General features: G+C 50.9%; 1 protein-coding gene across 3 annotated transcripts in view; it reads left to right on the top strand.

Annotated features, from left to right (window-relative positions):
* Atp9a (ATPase phospholipid transporting 9A (putative)) overlaps positions 1-18,653 on the top strand; it is a 105,768-nt gene that overhangs the window by 27,517 nt on the left and 59,598 nt on the right. For all 3 annotated transcript variants that reach the window (XM_052725758.1, XM_052725759.1, XM_052725760.1), the window contains exons 3-4: positions 1,947-2,060; positions 2,498-2,606. In XM_052725758.1, coding sequence (XP_052581718.1) covers positions 1,947-2,060; positions 2,498-2,606 — 223 coding nt within the window. The remainder of the gene's footprint in view (positions 1-1,946; positions 2,061-2,497; positions 2,607-18,653) is intronic.

Below are 18,653 nucleotides of genomic sequence, written 5' to 3'. Positions count from 1 at the left end.
TTTCTGTTGCTGTGAAGAGACACTATGGTCATGGCAACTCTAAGGAAAACATTTAATGGGGTGGTTTAAAGTTCAGAGGTTCAGTCTGTTATCTTCATGGTGTGACATGGCAGCATGCAGGCAGACATGGTGCTGGAGAAGGAGCTGAGAGTTCTACATCTTGTACAGGCAACAGGAAGTGGTCTGTCTCACTGGATGTGGCTTGAGCATAGATGAGAACTCAAAGCCCACCTCCACAGTAACACACTTCCTCCAACAAGGCCACACCTACTGCAACAAGGCCACACCTCCTAATAGTGCTACTCCTTATGGGGGCGGGTTTTTTGTTTTTAAACCACTGCAGAGACCTTGTCTCAAGAAACCAAAAGAAGCAACCAAACCAACATAAAAACCTAAACTTTTGACTGACAGTGGTGGCGAACACCTTTAATCCCAGCACTTGGGAGGTTGAGACAGACAGATCTTTGTGAGTTCAAGGCCAGCCTGGTCTACAGAGTGAGTTCCAGGACAGCCAAGGCTATACAGAGAAAACCCTGTCTAAAGAAACCAAAAACAAACAAAACCCCCCCAAACAAACAAAAAACCCCTAAACTTCTATCATGGGAGCCTGGTGGGATGGCTCAGTGGGTGGGAGGCGCTTACCACCAGGCCTGAGGACCTGAGTTCTGACAACTCAAGTTTGACCCACATGGAAAAGAAAGCAAGTTGACTCCTGCATTTTGCTTCTGATCTCTTCATGTGTACCATGGTATGTGCTGTCCCCTTTAATAATTTCTTTAATAAATGTAATTTAAAAACCCATGGGTGGACATAGTTTTTGTCTTCAAATTATAGCATAATGGTCTCCCACTAGACTCCCTTTCCAGATAAGAGTTTTGAGTTGCCAGATATACTTCTAAAATACACAGTTTAAGAAATAAAACATAGGGTTGGGCATGGGGCACAGGCCTTTAATCCCAGTGCTTAGAGGCAGAGGTAGGCAGAACTCTGAGTTCGAGGTCAGCCTGGTCTAGCTAGTTACAGGCTAGCTGGGGCTACATAAGGAGACTCTGTCCCCAGAAACAAAACTACAAGAGAAGTAAGATATGGACCAGGGAGATGGCACAGTGGTCAAGATATTTGCTGCCAAGTCTGATGACCTTAGTTCTGTCCCTGTGACCCCTGAGGTGGGAGGAGAGAGATGATTCCTGTACACAAGCACACGCACACGCACACGGAGAGAGAGACAGAGAACAAACAACCACAGTAAACCCTCAGAAGCTGGCTGACGTAGTCATGGCCCCATGTGATCTTTCCCCATTAGCTGTTCTGCATCTTGCATTCGCAATTTGCTTGTTTTATTTTTTAAAGGAACTTCTTGTTTAAGATGTATTTATTTAATGTATGTAGTGCTTTATCTGCATGTATCCCTGCAGGCCAGAAGAGGGCACCAGATCTCATTACGGATGGTTGTGAGCCACCATGTGGTTGCTGGGAATTGAACTCAGGACCTCTGGAAGAGCTGCCAGTGCTCTTAACCTCTGAGCCATCTCTCCAGCCCCCAGCAATTTGCTTTTTGAGACAGGCTGGTCTTGAACTTCCTAGGTAGCCAAGGATGACCCTCAATTTCTAATGCTCCTGCCTCCGGCTTCCTAGTGCTGACATTACAGGCATGCAGCATCACACCGAGTTTTACCATGCTGGGCTTGGAACCCAGGATGTCATGCATGCGGGTGGGGGTGGGGTGGGGGGGTGTGACTCTACCCACTGAGCCACACCCCCAGTCCCTGCAACTGTTGTTCCTCTTGCTCACACATGCCTTCCTGGAGCACACAGGACTGGTTAGGCCCGGTGCAGGCAGCATGGCAGCTGCCTTCTCTGCAGGAGTTCTTTGCCCTTTACCCTCCCTCTGAGCCTGCCCAGCTACCACCCTAGAGGATGCTGATGCCCCCTGCTCACCATTCCAGGTGCTGTTCAGCCAGTTCAGATACTTCTTCAACTTCTACTTCCTGCTTCTCGCCTGCTCCCAGTTTGTCCCCGAGATGAGACTGGGCGCCCTCTACACCTACTGGGTTCCGCTGGTGAGTAGTCGGCCTCAGGTTTGCAGACACAACATTCTTTGTTTCTGTGCCCTGGGCATCTGGGTCTGCACAGTGGCCTTTTAAAGGGCCACATGTTGCGCTTAAGCCAACATACTGGGCATCCCACATATATATATTTAGGCTGCAGGTCAGGCACCATCAGGACCAAACTGCAGCAGAGCCCAGTCAGGTCCAAACTGCAGCAGAGCCCAGTCAGGTCCCCCAGACCCATCAATTCATCCATCACCCCCTGTTTCAGCAAGGGCCTTCCTGAGCACTTGCTTTTGTGTGTGGTTCTAACTGTGAGTTACAGAGTGAAGACAAACCCTTCGTCCTCACAGATGGGGGGCAGTTTGTTTATCTTACTTTGTATGTCCCAAGTATCAGAAGACTATAATTGGTCTCAGCAGGGCTCACCTCTGTCCCTCTCTCTGCAGGGCTTCGTGCTGGCTGTCACCATCATCCGGGAGGCGGTGGAGGAGATCCGATGCTATGTGCGTGACAAAGAGGTCAACTCCCAGGTCTACAGCCGGCTCACATCACGAGGTCAGCCTCTGGGCAGTGCTCATAACTTAGTAGTCACTTGCTGCAGACAGTTGAGGGGAGCAGAATTGTAGGTCCAGGCTTGGGACAGTTGCTCAGACACTAGAGGACAAGTCCGGGCCACTGTCACTGTGCTCCGAGAATTAGTCCTCTCGGCCGCATCCGGCTCACCTTTCCCTTTGCTGGCTGAGAAGGAGAAAACATCCTGTTCATGTGATGCTGAACTGCTTTATTTTATCTTTATATTTATTTATGGTGCATGTCCATGTTGATGTGTGGGAGAGAGTGTGACCCGTGCATATGGAGGTCAAGAGAACAGCTTGCAGAAGTCATTTCTCCGCTTCTACCATGTGAGTCCCTGGGATCAAACTCAGGTTGTTAGGCTTGGTGACAAGCACTGTTGCCTGCTGAGTCATCTCAGTGGACCCAGAACAACTTTTAAAAACATCTTTTGGGAGGCCGGGCGGCAGCGGTGGCGCACGCCTTTAATCCCAGCACTCGGGAGGCAGAGCCAGGTGGATCTCTGTGAGTTTGAGGCCAGCCTGGGCTACCGAGTGAGTTCCAGGAAAGGCGCAAAGCTACATAGAGAAACCCTGTCTCGAAAAACAAACAAACAAAAAAAAACCAAAAAAAAAACCCATCTTTTGGGAGCTGGGGGAATAGGTAAGTCAATAAGGTGCTGGTCTTGCAAGCAGGAGGACCTGAGTTTGACCCCGAAGGCCCATGTGAAAATCCAGGAGTGACGGCGTGTGCTTTCGATCCCAGCACCAGGGAGGCAGGGACAGGTGGGGTCGCGCCCGCCTGCACGTGCGGATGGGCAATTGGCGCCAGAAGGGAGAGCCCCTCGGCCCCTACCCCCTCCCTGGCCAGTGACTCTGGGGCTTACTGAGCAGCTGGCCTAGCTGAATAGATGGTCTAGGCAGTCAGAGACTCTGTCTCAAAATACAAGGTGGGAGCTGGAGAGATGGCCCAGCAGTTAAAAACACTTACTGCTTTTACCTAGGACCTATGTGGCATCTCACAACCACCTGTCACTTTGGTTACAGGGCATCTGATGCCCTCTCCTGGCCTCCACGGCACTGTATGTACACGGTGTACACATTCATGCAGGCAAACACTCATACACATAAAAACAAACAAATAAATCAAGATGTTCAGCTCCTGAGGAACAACACTCAAAGCTGTTCTCTGGCACACACTCACACACACTCAAAAATTAATAAATGACAACTTTCAAAGATAGCATTCAATAGAAACTGTTTCCAGTTGAGCATTGCATCCTAAGATTTTGACAAAGGCATCAGCTTTATACCGGCATCTGTGAAGACGTCTTTGCAGGCGCCATAAACCCTTGCTCTGGGAGCATTGCCAAGTTGTAGTCTTAATCCAAAGGGAAGTGAGCAGGCAGCCTCTCCTCACTGACTCCTTACAGGACACATCACATTTTAAATGGGGAACTTTAATTTTATTATATATTTAAATTTTTATTTAACTTAAAGTTTTATTTTATGTGTTTTGGCCTGCATGTATGTCTGTGTATACAGTGCTCTTAACTTCTAAGCTTGTGGGTTGCCATGTGGGTGCTGCAGATTGAACCTGGTCCTCCTCTGTAAGAGCGGCCAGGACTCTTAACCTCTGAGTCACTTCTCCAGTTCCAACTTCATTATATTTAAAAACATACTTTGGATATATGTGTGTGTGGTCCGAGGACCAGTTGCGGGACTCAGTGCTGTCCTTCTGCGTTGGTTCCAGGATGGGAGTTGTTGGGATTGGTAGCAGGGGTCCCCAGTGAGCCATTTCACCCATTCCTAAATGATAGAACTTTAAAAGCCCCCCACATCCACCCTCGGAGAAGCCCAGCCTTGATCGCAGCCAGTGGTCCCGCCCACGCAGGTTCAGGTGTGCATTGGAGTGTGAGGGTGCTGGTAAAGTTGTTGGCAAAGGGTGCTGGTAAGGGTGTTGGTAAAGGGTGCTGGTAAAGTCGTTGGTAAAGGGTATTGGTGGCTGGAGTAGTTAAGTCCCCTGAGGTTACTGACCTCATCAGCAAGGATCATTATTTTAGGAGAGACCCAGCATCCAAAAGGCTCTCGTTTTTGGGAAATTGGGAATTGTGCAAGAGATAAATTGAATGCCAGAGAGACTGTCAGATGCTTAGTATGATCGGCTTGGCAGGCAGCCTGTCTGTGGTGTCGGAGTTCCCAGAGAATTCCCTCCTGGGAAACACATTGGGGTGACATGCTTAGGAAATGTTCTGTTTTGTTTGAAGACGTTTTCCAGGTTGGTGGTCTGAAAAACCACATGTCTCTGGAGTAAGGACAGATTTGAATTAGATTGGAAATGCCCTCGGACTGCACAGCTACTACACTTTGGACAAAGGTCTTTACAGAGGCAGGGTTTGGGGCTTTCCCCGTGGCCAGTCGGAAGACTGCTCTGCAGGGTGCTCTCTGAGATTGTGTAATTAAATTAAATTATATTAAATCCTGTCTTAATAACATATTCTTACTGTAACGTTAAGATGCTTGGCAACCGACAAAAGCCACAGCACAGACAAATGGAGGCTCTCTTCAGAGCGCAAGCATAGCGGCCTCTGGATTCCTTTCAGCGAGCTAGCCAGGCTCCTGCCCTTCTGTGCTGCTTTTCATATTTCAACTCGTTTCTGGTGAATGACTCTTCAGCCCTCCCCTGTGCGCCCCATTTCCGGCTCCTGCCTTGATTCCACTCAGTTGTTGAAAAGATGCTGAGAAGAATTGGCAGATGGTTCTAGCATGAAAAATATGTCTTCTTTTGTTGCCCCTGTCTCCATTGTCACCCTAGTGCGCCTGAAGAAGAGAAATTCACAGATTTAGATATTAGCCCAGGCCCTGGCTCCGCACTCTGTCTTGGAAGTTCAGCAAAACCCCCAAGAAACCATCAGCCTGGGAGGGGATCCAGGCACGGTTAGCTAGCTGATAGATTCTGGAGCGGAGAAACAGGAAGCCCGCTGTTCCCCAGGGTTGAACTAATGTTTCCTACAGGGAATGGTTGAAGGTGTGGGGGGGATACAAAGGAGCCTGAGTCCACCTGCGGAGTCTTTTTCTTTCCTTTACAGGATTGATTTGTGTGTGTGTGTGTGTGTGTGTGTGTGTGTGTGTGTGTGTGTGTGTGTGTGTGTGTGCGCACATGTATGAGAGAATATGTGTGTATTTAATATATGTGTGCATGTTTGTTTATGTAGAGTCCAGATGTTGATACTCGGTGTCCACCTTGCTCTCCACCTTGGTGTTTGAAAGGGACTCTCTCACTGAACCTGGAGCTTGCTGATTGGCTAGACTGGCTGGTTGTCCAGCAAGCCCAGGATCCTTCTGTCCTCCTCTCTCTGGCTTCCCAGCACTGGGATTACAGACACATGCCACAGCCCCAGATTACAGACAGACACATGCCACAGCCCCAGATTACAGACAGACACATGCCACAGCCCCAGATTACAGACAGACACATGCCACAGCCCCAGATTACAGACAGACACATGCCACAGCCCCAGATTACAGACAGACACATGCCACAGCCCCAGATTACAGACAGACACATGCCACAGCCCCAGATTACAGACAGACACATGCCACAGCCCCAGATTATAGACAGACACATGCCACAGCCCCAGATTACAGACAGACACATGCCACAGCCCCAGATTACAGACAGACACATGCCACAGCCCCAGATTACAGACAGACACATGTCACAGCCCCAGATTACAGACAGACACATGCTACAGCCCCCAGATTACAGACAGACACATGTCACAGCCCCCAGATTAAAGACAGACACACGCCACAGCTCCCAGATTACAGACAGACACATGCCACAGCCCCAGATTACAGACAGACACATGTCACAGCCCCAGATTACAGACAGACACATGTCACAGCCCCAGATTACAGACAGACACACGCCACAGCTCCCAGATTACAGACAGACACATGCCACAGCCCCTAGATTTTTCTGTGAGTGATGGGGATCCAAACTCACATGCCCGTGCTTGTACTAATGGGCCATCTCTCCAGCTCCTTGCTCTTTTTTATTTTTTCGAATCAGGGTCTTACATAATTCTAGTTGGGCTGGAACTCACTGTGTACATCAGGCTGGCTGGCAACTCACAGAGACCCACTTGCTTCTGCCTCCCCAGTGCTGGGACTAACGCATGTACTGTAGACCTGCTGTCTTAGTCACAGTTCTGTTGCTGTGAGGAGACACCATGACCAAGGCAATTTATAAGAGAAAGCATTTAATTGGAGGCTTGCTTACAGTTTCAGAGGGCTAATCCATGATCCTCATGGTTGGGAATGGGGCAGCTAGTAAGCAGGTATGGGCACTTAGAGCTCACATGATCTGCAAGACTGGGCCTGGTGTGGGCTTTTGAAACCTCAGAGCCCACCCCTAATGACACACTTCCTCCAACAAGGCCACACCTCCTCCAACAAGGCCACACCCCTAATCCTTCCCAAACAGTTCCATCAAGTGGGGACCAAGCATTCAAATCTGTGAGCCTATGGGGTTGTGAGGGCATTCTCATTGAAACCACCACAGTTGTCTTGTTTTGCTTTTTGAGATCAGCTATCACTTTGTAGCCCAGGTTGGCTGGAGCTCAGAATTCTCCTGCCTCATCCCCTAGAATTCGAGAATTAGAGACGATTGCCACAGTGCCTGGTTCTGTGTCCCTTTCTGGACACTGTATCTCTGCTTCTTAGCAGGATTATCACCATCAGTGATAACGGTTCCAAGGGCCGTGCCATGTCCTGTTGCTGGCTTACCCTGTGATACAGGCAAGTCCTACCCGCTGTGAATACCCCAGGGCTCCTCCAGACTCCAGCTTACAGCATTCATTGCTATAGCTGGCTCTCCGTACAGTCTTGGTGTGAGCTGAGCAAAGGCCGTGGTGTGAAAGGCTGTGGTGTGAAAGGCTGTGGTGTGGGTGGTGAGTGGGATTCACAGGTGTTAGTAAGTAAATGAGTAAGAGACGTGAACTTGAAGTTCAGGGCTGGAAGAGGAGGCTCCCACCCCAGTCCCACAGGACAAAAGAGGTCAGATGTAAGTAAGGGTCTCAGCCAGCTGCAGGACCTCACACCTGCGATCACAGCCTTTGGGAGGCTGAGGTAGGAGGGTCGTGAGTTCAAGCCTGGCCTGGGATAATTGTAAGAAACAGTTTTAGCCAGGCATGGTGGCGTACACCTTCAGTTCCAGAATTTGGGAAGCAGAGGCAGGTAGAGCTCTGAATTTGAGGCCAGCTTGGTCCATACAGTGAGTTCCAAGCCAGCCAAAGCCATATAGTAAATCCATGTCTCTAAAGAAAAAAAGAAACAAAACAAGAAACTTTGTGTGTATTGGTGATCTATGTGGTGTTCTGACCAAATTACCTGACAGACATAATTTAAGAAATGAAAGCATCACTTTGGCTTAGAGTTTCAGAGAGTCTCACTCCACCTTGAGCACGTGATGGGGCTGTTTGTAGCTTTACATCCTGGGACCAGGATGAGAACATGAAGCTGCTGGAACCAGGGATAGGTGTCACCTTCCAAGGCCAGCCTCTAGTGGCACTCCCTCCGGCTAGGCCCCACCTCACAAATAGTGCCACACTGGTGATTAAGCATTCCAGAACACAAGCCTGAGGAGGAGAGTTTGGATGCAAACCATGTGGACAGGTGTGGTACCCACACCTGAAGCAAATCCACAGGCAGATGTTCACACGTCTATAGCCCTAGCTACTTAGGAGGCTGAAGCAGGATGATTCCTTGAGCTCAGGTGTTCAAGACTAGTTGGAGTAACATAGGGAGACCCTGGCTTTAAAAAGCAAGACAAACCTGGGTATGGTGGTCCATGCTGATAACCCCAGCGCTCAGGAGTTGGAAGCTGGAGGATCAGAAGCTGAAGGCCAGTTTGAAGCCAGACTGAGCCACATGATACCCTGTCTCAGCCGTCCCTGCCCTGGAAAAGCGAAAAGAATTTCAAGATGTTCTAGTGGAGCATTGAACCAAGTATGGGACCTTCTGGACATGGGTTCCGTGTCGGTACCAGATGTATACTCAGCTAGCCCCAGTAAAGAATTCTAAAAGAGCCAGATGTGGTGGCACCTGCCTTTGTCCCCAGCACTCAGGTGGATTTCTGTGAGTTTGAGGCCAGCCCGGTCTACATAGTGAGCTCCAGGCCATCCAGGGCTACAGAGCAAGACTCTGTGTCAAAAACAAAAAGGAAAAGCGTTCTCCAGAATAAGAACAGGTTGAGTGTAGGGCAGAGCCAGTGAGGCCCGGAGGCCCTGGAAGGTCAGTTCTGTGATGGGGAGCTTCCATACAAACGGTGGCACAGGAAGAGACGGATACTGGCATGGCTTGGGAACAACATTGTCCACATTGGGAACTGGGCAGGAGATGGGGACTGCCTGCCCAAAGCCAGCCAGGCACTGGTACCGGCCTTGTCAGCTGTCCTGAGTGACTCCAAGGAGGGAGCTGTTGTGGTGGCTGGGGAGAGGGAGGGAGGGAGGGGAGAGTTTCCTCTTTATACCCTTTGCTCAGGCTTTGACAGGCTCCAGAACAACAGGAAAGCATTGTGTCCGAGAGAGAGGGCAGAATGAGGTAAGGGCAGAGCTGAGGACGCAACCCAGGCCTGCCTGAATATAAGGCCTCCTCCTCCTCCAGATCCAGGTGCACTGTGTTCGTGAGTCAAGGGAGCCTTAGTGTGTGTGATGACCTCAACTGCTCCTGTGTGCTGTTACTAGGGCTGCAGAGGGCTCTTGATCTCAGACTTTTAAATTTTTCTTTTAGTGTGTGTGTGCGTGCATATGCCCACACACAAATGAACTCTTGAGACTTTTTAACTTTATATTTTTATAGCAGAAGTTTAATTCTTGGGGGTGTGTGCCTGTGAGGGGGGGTGAGAGGCATGGGCTAGAGGGGGTGTGTGCCTGTGAGGGGGTTGGGGGTGGGGTGGGGTGGTGGGAGACATGGGCTGGGGGCGTGTGCCTGTGGGGGTGGTGGGAGACATGGGCTGGGGGTGTGTGCCTGTGAGGGGGCTGAGAGGCATGGGCTAGGACTTGCATTTTCACAGATGAGTGCCCAGTTCTTCATGTGGGCCTCCCTTCCTGACCAACAGCCCAGGAAGGGCTGAGTGAGGCCGAGGTAATTAGCCTTGAGCCAGTGCAAGCAGAGGTGTAATGAGCATGTGGCCTCGCTCCTGCTGGGGACATCTGGACAGATGGCAAGCCATCCGTGCTGAGCCAGAGGCCCACGTGGGGTGTACAGACCCCCGGGTCTTCAGCCTTTTCTTAGGGCGTGTACTACACGCGGTCCCTTGCCTCTCTCGTGAGCACTGTTGGCCCGGCTTACCGAGTGCCTCGGGTCGGTGAACTCATCTTCCTCTGAAGACCTCCCTCTTCAGTTTAATTCCGAATCTCCTCCAGCTGGTTCCTGGGGTTGTGAATGATGCTCCCTTCTGACCCGAGGACTCCTGCATTTTTCTTAGGGGTCCTGTCCACCGGCTTTAATCAGCATGAAGGGATGCAGTCGTTAATGGGAACTTCTTCAGTTAATTGTTAACCAAAGTACTACTTTTCTGTCTTAAGAGTATAGACTGTAGCCGGGCGGTGGTGGCGCACGCCTTTAATCCCAGCACTCGGGAGGCAGAGCCAGGCGGATCTCTGTGAGTTCGAGGCCAGCCTGGTCTACAAAGTGAGTTCCAGGAAAGGCGCAAAACTACACAGAGAAACCCTGTCTCGAAAAAAAAAAAAAAAACCAAAAAAAAAAAAAAAAAAAAAGAGTATAGACTGTTTAATGACTGACTATGGAATTATGTGGTTTTTTAAAATTAAAAGGTTTTTTTTTTGGGGGGGGATTTCACTGTGCAGACCAGGCTGGTCTTGAACTCACATAGATCTGCTTGCATCTGTTAAGTTTTTGTTCCGTTCGTTCGTGGGTGTTTCGCTTGCATGTGTATCTGTGGACCATGTACATGCAGCGCCCGTGGGGGCCAGAAGAGGGTGTCAGGTCTCCTGGAACTGGAGTTACGGGTGGTTGTGAGCCCCCTTGTGGGCGCTGGGAATTGAACTGGGTCCTCTGCGAGGGCAGCCAGAGTCCTGAACTCTGAGCCATGCCTTGTCCCCGTGTTGTGTTTATTTACCTTTTTAAGGAGAGAGTTGCAGGCTTTAGCGTCTTTCCCCTAATTTTAGTTGTCAGTGTCTGTTGTGTGTAGGGTGGTGGGGACAGACTGACACCGTCAGGCTTGTTTGGTGAATGCTTTACCGGCTGAGCCATGGTGCTGGCTCCTAGTGACGGACTTCTGGATACTAAAGTATTAAAACTCCTGCAAAAATCCTCCAGGACAGACTCACCACAGAGTTTTTCATGAGGTCTGACAGAGGCAACTTTTTGTGTGCTAATATTTGATCCTCATTGTAGTTCAGTGGTAAGTGGATCCGTTGTTTAGTGAAGAAAAACTGAACAATATCTGACATTAAAATTATAGTTAGCCGGGTGGTGGTGGTGCACACCTTTAATCCTAGCTCTCGGGAGGCAGACGTAGGCAGATCTCTGAGTGTGGGGTCAGCCTGCTGGTCCTCAGAGCGAATCAGGACAGCTGATTCACAGGGCTGTTGCACAGAGAAAACCTGTCTTGAAAGAAAGAAAGGAAAAAGTACAGTTTATCTTTTCAGAGTGCATACGTTTATTTAGTGTGTGCGTGGTGTCCGGGAGTGTCTGGCACACGTGTGGACGTCAGGCCTGCACAGGGGAGTTCTCTCTCACCATGGTGGTCCTGAGAACTGAACTCGGGTCAGGTGTGCCAGCGTGGGCCTTTACCGGCTGAGCCTCCGCCCTGCTGATTTTTCCAAAAAACTACTTCCTGCTCTCAGGCCCTTAGCCTATTTGTCATTTGGGGACGTTGTCAACTGGTGTTGTCCCTTGATATACTTATTGAAAAGGCTCTAAACTTGAGTATAAACGTACAATATTTAAATCTTAGTCTTGCTTCTTCCTTTTTCTTTTCCTTGTTTTAATTCTAATTTAAACAGAGGTGCTTTATGACCACACTTTTCAACCTCAGCTTATTTTTCAAGTGAGTCTTTCCTCGGGTTTAGAACTGCCGATATCTGACTATGAAAACCTCACCTTTAAGCCTCTGAACTCTGGGCCAGTGGAGGTGTTTTGATGTCAGCTCCAGGAAATGTACACACGAGTGGAATTTACAGCTCGTCACTGCCACAGTTAGATTAGAGAGTAATCCATTAGCCAGGGCGTCCACAACAGCAGCCTGTGTCCTGCACTCACCGTGAAAAATAGAATTGTAACTTGAGGTGTTCAGGGTCAAAAAACTGGCCCCCACGGACTGGTGCCCTGGAATTTGTTTAAGGATGGTTTCCCCCCTCTGTGGGGGGAGGGTTGGAGTGGGGGCCGTCATCTACTTTTGCTTCAGTCCAAGGAAACATCTGGCGTCTCCCTGCCTCAGAGACAGACGGTTCTTATTCTGGAGCTGTCATCCATGAAAGGTGGGCTTGGGCCCGGCGGTTTGCTTATGAAAAGCTTGGGGTCCAGCGCTGTGGAAATAAACAGCTATGCCCATTGGTCGTTCGGCCCTCCTGTAAACTGTCGGCAAGCCTGCTGGGGTGAGGCAGTGAGAGTGGGTAGGGTGGAGTTATCAGAAGCTGCTTAACGGTCAGGGATGTGTCTGGAGAATTTTCCACATCACATTTGTCAGAGTCTCATGTCAGCCTCTATTGGAATGCATGGAAAAAAGCCTCAGAGCCAGAGGCTGGCAGGATGGCTCAGTGAGGAAAAGCACTTGCGGCCAAGCCTGATGACTTGAGTTCGACGTCCTGAATCCACACGGTGGGAGGAGAGAGCCAATGCCGTAAGTTGCTCTCTGACCTCCACACTCAGGCCGTGACACACAAGTACCTCCACACTCAGGCCGTGACACACAAGTACCTCCACACTCAGGCCGTGACACACAAGTACCTCCACACTCAGGCCGTGACACACAAGTACCTCCACACTCAGGCCGTGACACACAAGTACCTCCACACTCAGGCCGTGACTCACAAGTACCTCCACACTCAGGCCGTGACACACAAGTACCTCCACACACAGGCCGTGACACACAAGGACCTCCACACTCAGGCCGTGACACACAAGTACCTCCACACTCATGCCGTGACACACAAGGACCTCCACACTCATGCCGTGACACACAAGGACCTCCACACACAGGCCGTGACACACAAGTACCTCCACACTCAGGCCGTGACACACAAGGACCTCCACACTCAGGCCGTGACTCACAAGTACCTCCACACTCATGCCGTGACACACAAGTACCTCCACACTCAGGCCGTGACTCACAAGTACCTCCACACTCAGGCCGTGACACACAAGTACCTCCACACTCAGGCCGTGACTCACAAGTACCTCCACACTCATGCCGTGACTCACAAGTACCTCCACACTCAGGCCGTGACTCACAAGTACCTCCACACTCAGGCCGTGACTCACAAGTACCTCCACACTCATGCCGTGACACACAAGTACCTCCACACTCAGGCCGTGACTCACAAGTACCTCCACACTCATGCCGTGACACACAAGGACCTCCACACACAGGCCGTTACTCACAAGTACCTCCACACTCAGGCCGTGACACACAAGGACCTCCACACTCAGGCCGTGACACACAAGGACCTCCACACTCAGGCCGTGACTCACAAGTACCTCCACACTCAGGCCGTGACACACAAGTACCTCCACACTCATGCCGTGACTCACAAGTACCTCCACACTCAGGCCGTGACTCACAAGTACCTCCACACACAGGCCGTGACACACAAGGACCTCCACGCTCAGGCCGTCACACACAAGTACCTACACACACATGCCGTGACTCACAAGTACCTCCACACTCAGGCCGTGACTCACAAGTACCTCCACACTCAGGCCGTGACACACAAGTACCTCCACACTCATGCCGTGACACACAAGGACCTCCACACTCATGCCGTGACACACAAGGACCTCCACACACAGGCCGTGACACACAAGTACCTCCACACTCAGGCCGTGACACACAAGGACCTCCACACTCAGGCCGTGACTCACAAGTACCTCCACACTCATGCCGTGACACACAAGTACCTCCACACTCAGGCCGTGACTCACAAGTACCTCCACACTCAGGCCGTGACTCACAAGTACCTCCACACTCAGGCCGTGACACACAAGTACCTCCGCACTCAGGCCGTGACTCACAAGTACCTCCGCACTCAGGCCGTGACACACAAGTACCTCCACACTCAGGCCGTGACACACAAGTACCTCCACGCTCAGGCCGTGACTCACAAGTACCTCCACACTCATGCCGTGACTCACAAGTACCTCCACACTCAGGCCGTGACTCACAAGTAACCTCCACACTCAGGCCGTGACTCACAAGTACCTCCACACTCAGGCCGTGACACACAAGTACCTACACACTCAGGCCGTGACTCACAAGTACCTCCACACTCAGGCCGTGACTCACAAGTACCTCCACACTCAGGCCGTGACTCACAAGTACCTCCACACTCATGCCGTGACACACAAGTACCTCCACACTCAGGCCGTGACTCACAAGTACCTCCGACTCAGGCCGTGACTCACAAGTACCTCCACACTCAGGCCGTGACACACAAGTACCTCCACACTCATGCCGTGACACACAAGTACCTCCACACTCAGGCCGTGACACACAAGTACCTCCACACTCAGGCCGTGACACACAAGTACCTCCACACTCAGGCCGTGACACACAAGGACCTCCACACTCAGGCCTTGTCACACAAGTACCTCCACGCTCAGGCCGTGACACACAAGTACCTCCACACTCAGGCCGTGACTCACAAGTACCTCCACACTCATGCCGTGACACACAAGTACCTACACACTCAGGCCGTGACTCACAAGTACCTCCACACTCAGGCCGTGACACACAAGTACCTCCACACTCAGGCCGTGACTCACAAGTACCTCCACACTCAGGCCGTGACACACAAGTACCTCCACACTCAGGCCGTGACACACAAGTACCTCCACACTCATGCCGTGACTCACAAGTACCTCCACACTCAGGCCGTGACACACAAGGACCTCCACACTCAGGCCGTGACTCACAAGTACCTCCACACTCAGGCCGTGACACACAAGTACCTCCACACTCAGGCCGTGACTCACAAGTACCTCCACACTCAGGCCGTGACTCACAAGTACCTCCACACTCATGCCGTGACACACAAGTACCTCCACACTCATGCCGTGACACACAAGTACCTCCACACTCAGGCCGTGACTCACAAGTACCTCCGACTCAGGCCGTGACTCACAAGTACCTCCACACTCAGGCCGTGACACACAAGTACCTCCACACTCATGCCGTGACACACAAGTACCTCCACACTCAGGCCGTGACACACAAGTACCTCCACACTCAGGCCGTGACACACAAGTACCTCCACACTCAGGCCGTGACACACAAGGACCTCCACACTCAGGCCTTGTCACACAAGTACCTCCACGCTCAGGCCGTGACACACAAGTACCTCCACACACAGGCCGTGACACACAAGTACCTACACACTCAGGCCGTGACTCACAAGTACCTCCACACTCAGGCCGTGACACACAAGTACCTCCACACTCAGGCCGTGACTCACAAGTACCTCCACACACATGCCGTGACACACAAGTACCTCCACACTCAGGCCGTGACTCACAAGTACCTCCACACACATGCAGTAACTCACTACATAACTAAAACAATTGAAGTGCATGTGTGGAGAAGTCTCAGAGCCTGGCAATGGATGCTGGGTGCAGGATCCCAGAAGGGGAAAAGACGTCCTGGGTCTCCCTTCTCAGGGTGCTTTCCGAGGACGATGCTTTGGCATTTTGTCGTCCTCTCTCCAGCCAGCTGTAGAGTAGGCAGGACTCAATACGAAACGAAATGCAGGTCGATCCCGTGTTAAATACAAGAATTAAAAACGTGCGTGCGTGTGTACGTGTGTGCGCACGCGCACGTGAGTGTGTGCGCGCGCGTGCGTGTGTGTGCGCGCGCAGGTCAGATCACAACTTTTAGGACTTGGCTCTCTCCTACCATGGGGGTCCCCAGGATTGAGCTCTGGTCCTAGACTTGGCAGCAGGAGCCTTTACTCACTGGCATCTCAGTGGCCTCTGTGCTGTGGGATGTTCTGTATGGCAAATGTGTTGCTGATTGGTCAATAAATAAAACACTGATTGGCCATTGGCTAGGCAGGAAGTGTAGGCGGGACAAGGAGGAGAATAAAGCTGGGAAGTGGAAGGCTGAGTCAGAGAGACACTGCCAGCCGCCACGATGAGAAACAGCATGTGAAGATACCGGTAAGCCACAAGCCATGTGGCAAGGTATAGATTGATGGAGGTGGATTAATTTAAGCTCTAAGAACAGTTAGCAAGAAGCCTGCCACGGCCATACAGTTTGTAACCAATATAAGTCTCTGTGTTTACTTGGTTGGGTTTGAGCGACTGTGGGACTGGCAGGTGAGAGAGATTTGTCCTGACTGTGGGCCAGGCAGGAAAACTCTACCTACACCTCTGTTAAAGGATGTCAAGCTCCTGCTCCGGCTGCTCCCCTGCTTTCTACTCTTCCTGCCCCTCCACCTTTCCTCCTCCTCCTCTGTGGACATTTCTGGAAGACAGTGGTTGATCCACAGTTAGGAGTCGTGGGCTCTAAACAGTCTTTCATTCTGGGGGTCAGTCCCAGCCACTGCAGACTGCCACCTTCCTATTTCAGTGGCTCACGACAGAGGACTCGGGTAAAGGCATCGTCGCCAAACTTGACAGTTTGAGTTCTGTCCCCAGAACTCATACAGCAGGAGGAGAAAACCAATCCTGAAATTTGTCACCTGGCCTCCACACACACGTGTACACACGCACACACCCCACCGTGTATGAGGTGGGAAGTCCAGGTTTTATGCTTGTGTAACTAGTGTAACAGGTGTGGATCTAGGGAATTCTCTTTCTTTTAATTTATTTTTTAATGGTTCTATTTTATGTGTATGAGTGTTTTACCTGTTTATATGTCTCTGCACCACATGTGTGCAGTGCCTGTGGAGGCCGGAAGAGGGTGTTGGATCCCCTGGAACTGGAGTTCCAGATGGCTGTGAGCCACCATGTGGGTGCTGGGAATAGAACCCTAGTCCTCTGGAAAAGCAGTCAGTGCTCTTAACCATTGAACGTCTTTCCCATCCTGGGGTTTCTCTTGAAGATGTTGACCTGTGGCTCACCCCCCCAAAAACCCAAACAAACAAACCAACAACAACAAAACGCTGTTAGAATCCCTGGTTAAGCCACACAGGTGTCTGGCCATGTGTGGGTCCTGTGGTCCCCTTGAGATCTTGCTGCTGGGCCAGGTATAGTAGGCGTGTTTGCATGAAGCATTAACCTGCCGGGGAGACCTGGTAACCGCAAAGGCACTGGAGTAAAGGAGGTTTGCTGAGGTAGAGTGGATGGATTGATGGGGACAGTTTAAATGAGCTGATTGTAAGTCAGGATTGGGTTGGAAAGAGAAGACTGTACCTGGACATTTGAAAAAACTGAGTTAGTTTATATATTTGTCTCTGGTTATGTGTATATATATATGTGTTATATGTATATATGTGATTATATATATATGAAAAGAAACCTTCCTCATGCTTATTGGAAAAAGTGTGAAGGATTTAGAAATGGATCTGAACGTTGATAGAGTGAATCCCTGTCAAGCCTGTGAGAGCCCCATCCTGTTCTCTGCCAAGCTCACAAACACACAGACCCGTGGCTGACAACCCGGTTAGCAGTAAGTTAGCCTTTGCCACTGGTTTGAGTCAGGCAATTGGCATATATTTCGGTAATAAAACCAAAGACAGTGTAAATTTAAGTTTGGTAAAATTGGACCGAGTGCCTAAGGAAGGGCTCACCGGAGCCACGGGTGGGGCTGGCCTTAGGATCTGGCTGGCCCTGCAGCTAGTCCACCCGGGCTCTCCCACCTGCCACTGTCGCTGTCGCCCCCTGGTGTTCAGGAAGAGTGGGGCAGGCTTGTTTCTCCACCTCAAATTTCACTGGACCCCATAGCTGCAATTTATCCATCTCTGGAATGGTCTAACCCCCCTGGATCAAAAGGATGAGCTGTTTTTGCTTATTTTGAGACAGGAGCTCACTCTGTAGCCCAGGCTGGCCTTGAACTCATAGAGATCCACTGCCTCCGCCTCCCAAGTGCTGGGATTAAAGTTGTGTACCATCATTCCTGGCCTTTTTTTTTTTTTTTTTTTTTAAAGAAAAGAACTGTTCCATTTATGTATGTGTATATGTGTGTGTGGGGGGCGTGACTGACAGCTTGAGGGAGCTGATTCTCCTATCTCGGGGGCTGGAGATGGAACTCAAGTGTGAGGTTTAGCCTCCAGTACCGGCTGAGTCCTCCCGGGCTTCAGGGATACATTGTTGCTGGGGTGGACCCAAGTGTGCAGACTCTTGGATTCCAGTGGCTACTTTTGTGCTAGACAGGTACAAGGTTCATCTTGCCTTCCTCCAAGCAGTACCAGATAGCTACTCACACCCTTTGTGTGGTGTCAGGGTTTAAAAGTGTTGTAGAGAGCTCTGTCTGGGGATAGTGTTTGGTGAGGATGCCGGGGAGGGGAACTCTGCATGGTGTTTGGTGAGGATGCCGGGGGGGGGGGGTTGGGGGGGTTGGGGGGGTTGGGGGGGTTGGGGGGGGGGAGTGGGAGGGGGAGGTGGGGGAGGTGAACTCTGGATGGTGTTTGGTAGATGCACAAGAGGAAAGCAGCTTCTGGTCTCACTCGGCCTGATTCTCTTGAGACGGTCTTGCTGAACCTGGAGCAGGCTGGTGAGCGAGCCCTGCGATCAGCTCCTGTCTCTGCCCCTCTCCCAGCACTGGGATCATAGGCACGAGAATGCCATACCTGGGTTTTGTTGTTTTACGTTTTATTTGTGTGTGTGTGTGTGTGTGTGTGTGTGTGTGTGTGTGTGTGTGTGTGTG

Source organism: Peromyscus californicus, unplaced genomic scaffold, assembly GCF_007827085.1.
Source record: "Peromyscus californicus insignis strain IS unplaced genomic scaffold, ASM782708v3 Scaffold_7__1_contigs__length_154581171, whole genome shotgun sequence".
NCBI lineage: Eukaryota > Metazoa > Chordata > Mammalia > Rodentia > Cricetidae > Peromyscus > Peromyscus californicus.
This window is presented reverse-complemented; position numbering and strand designations above follow the sequence as displayed.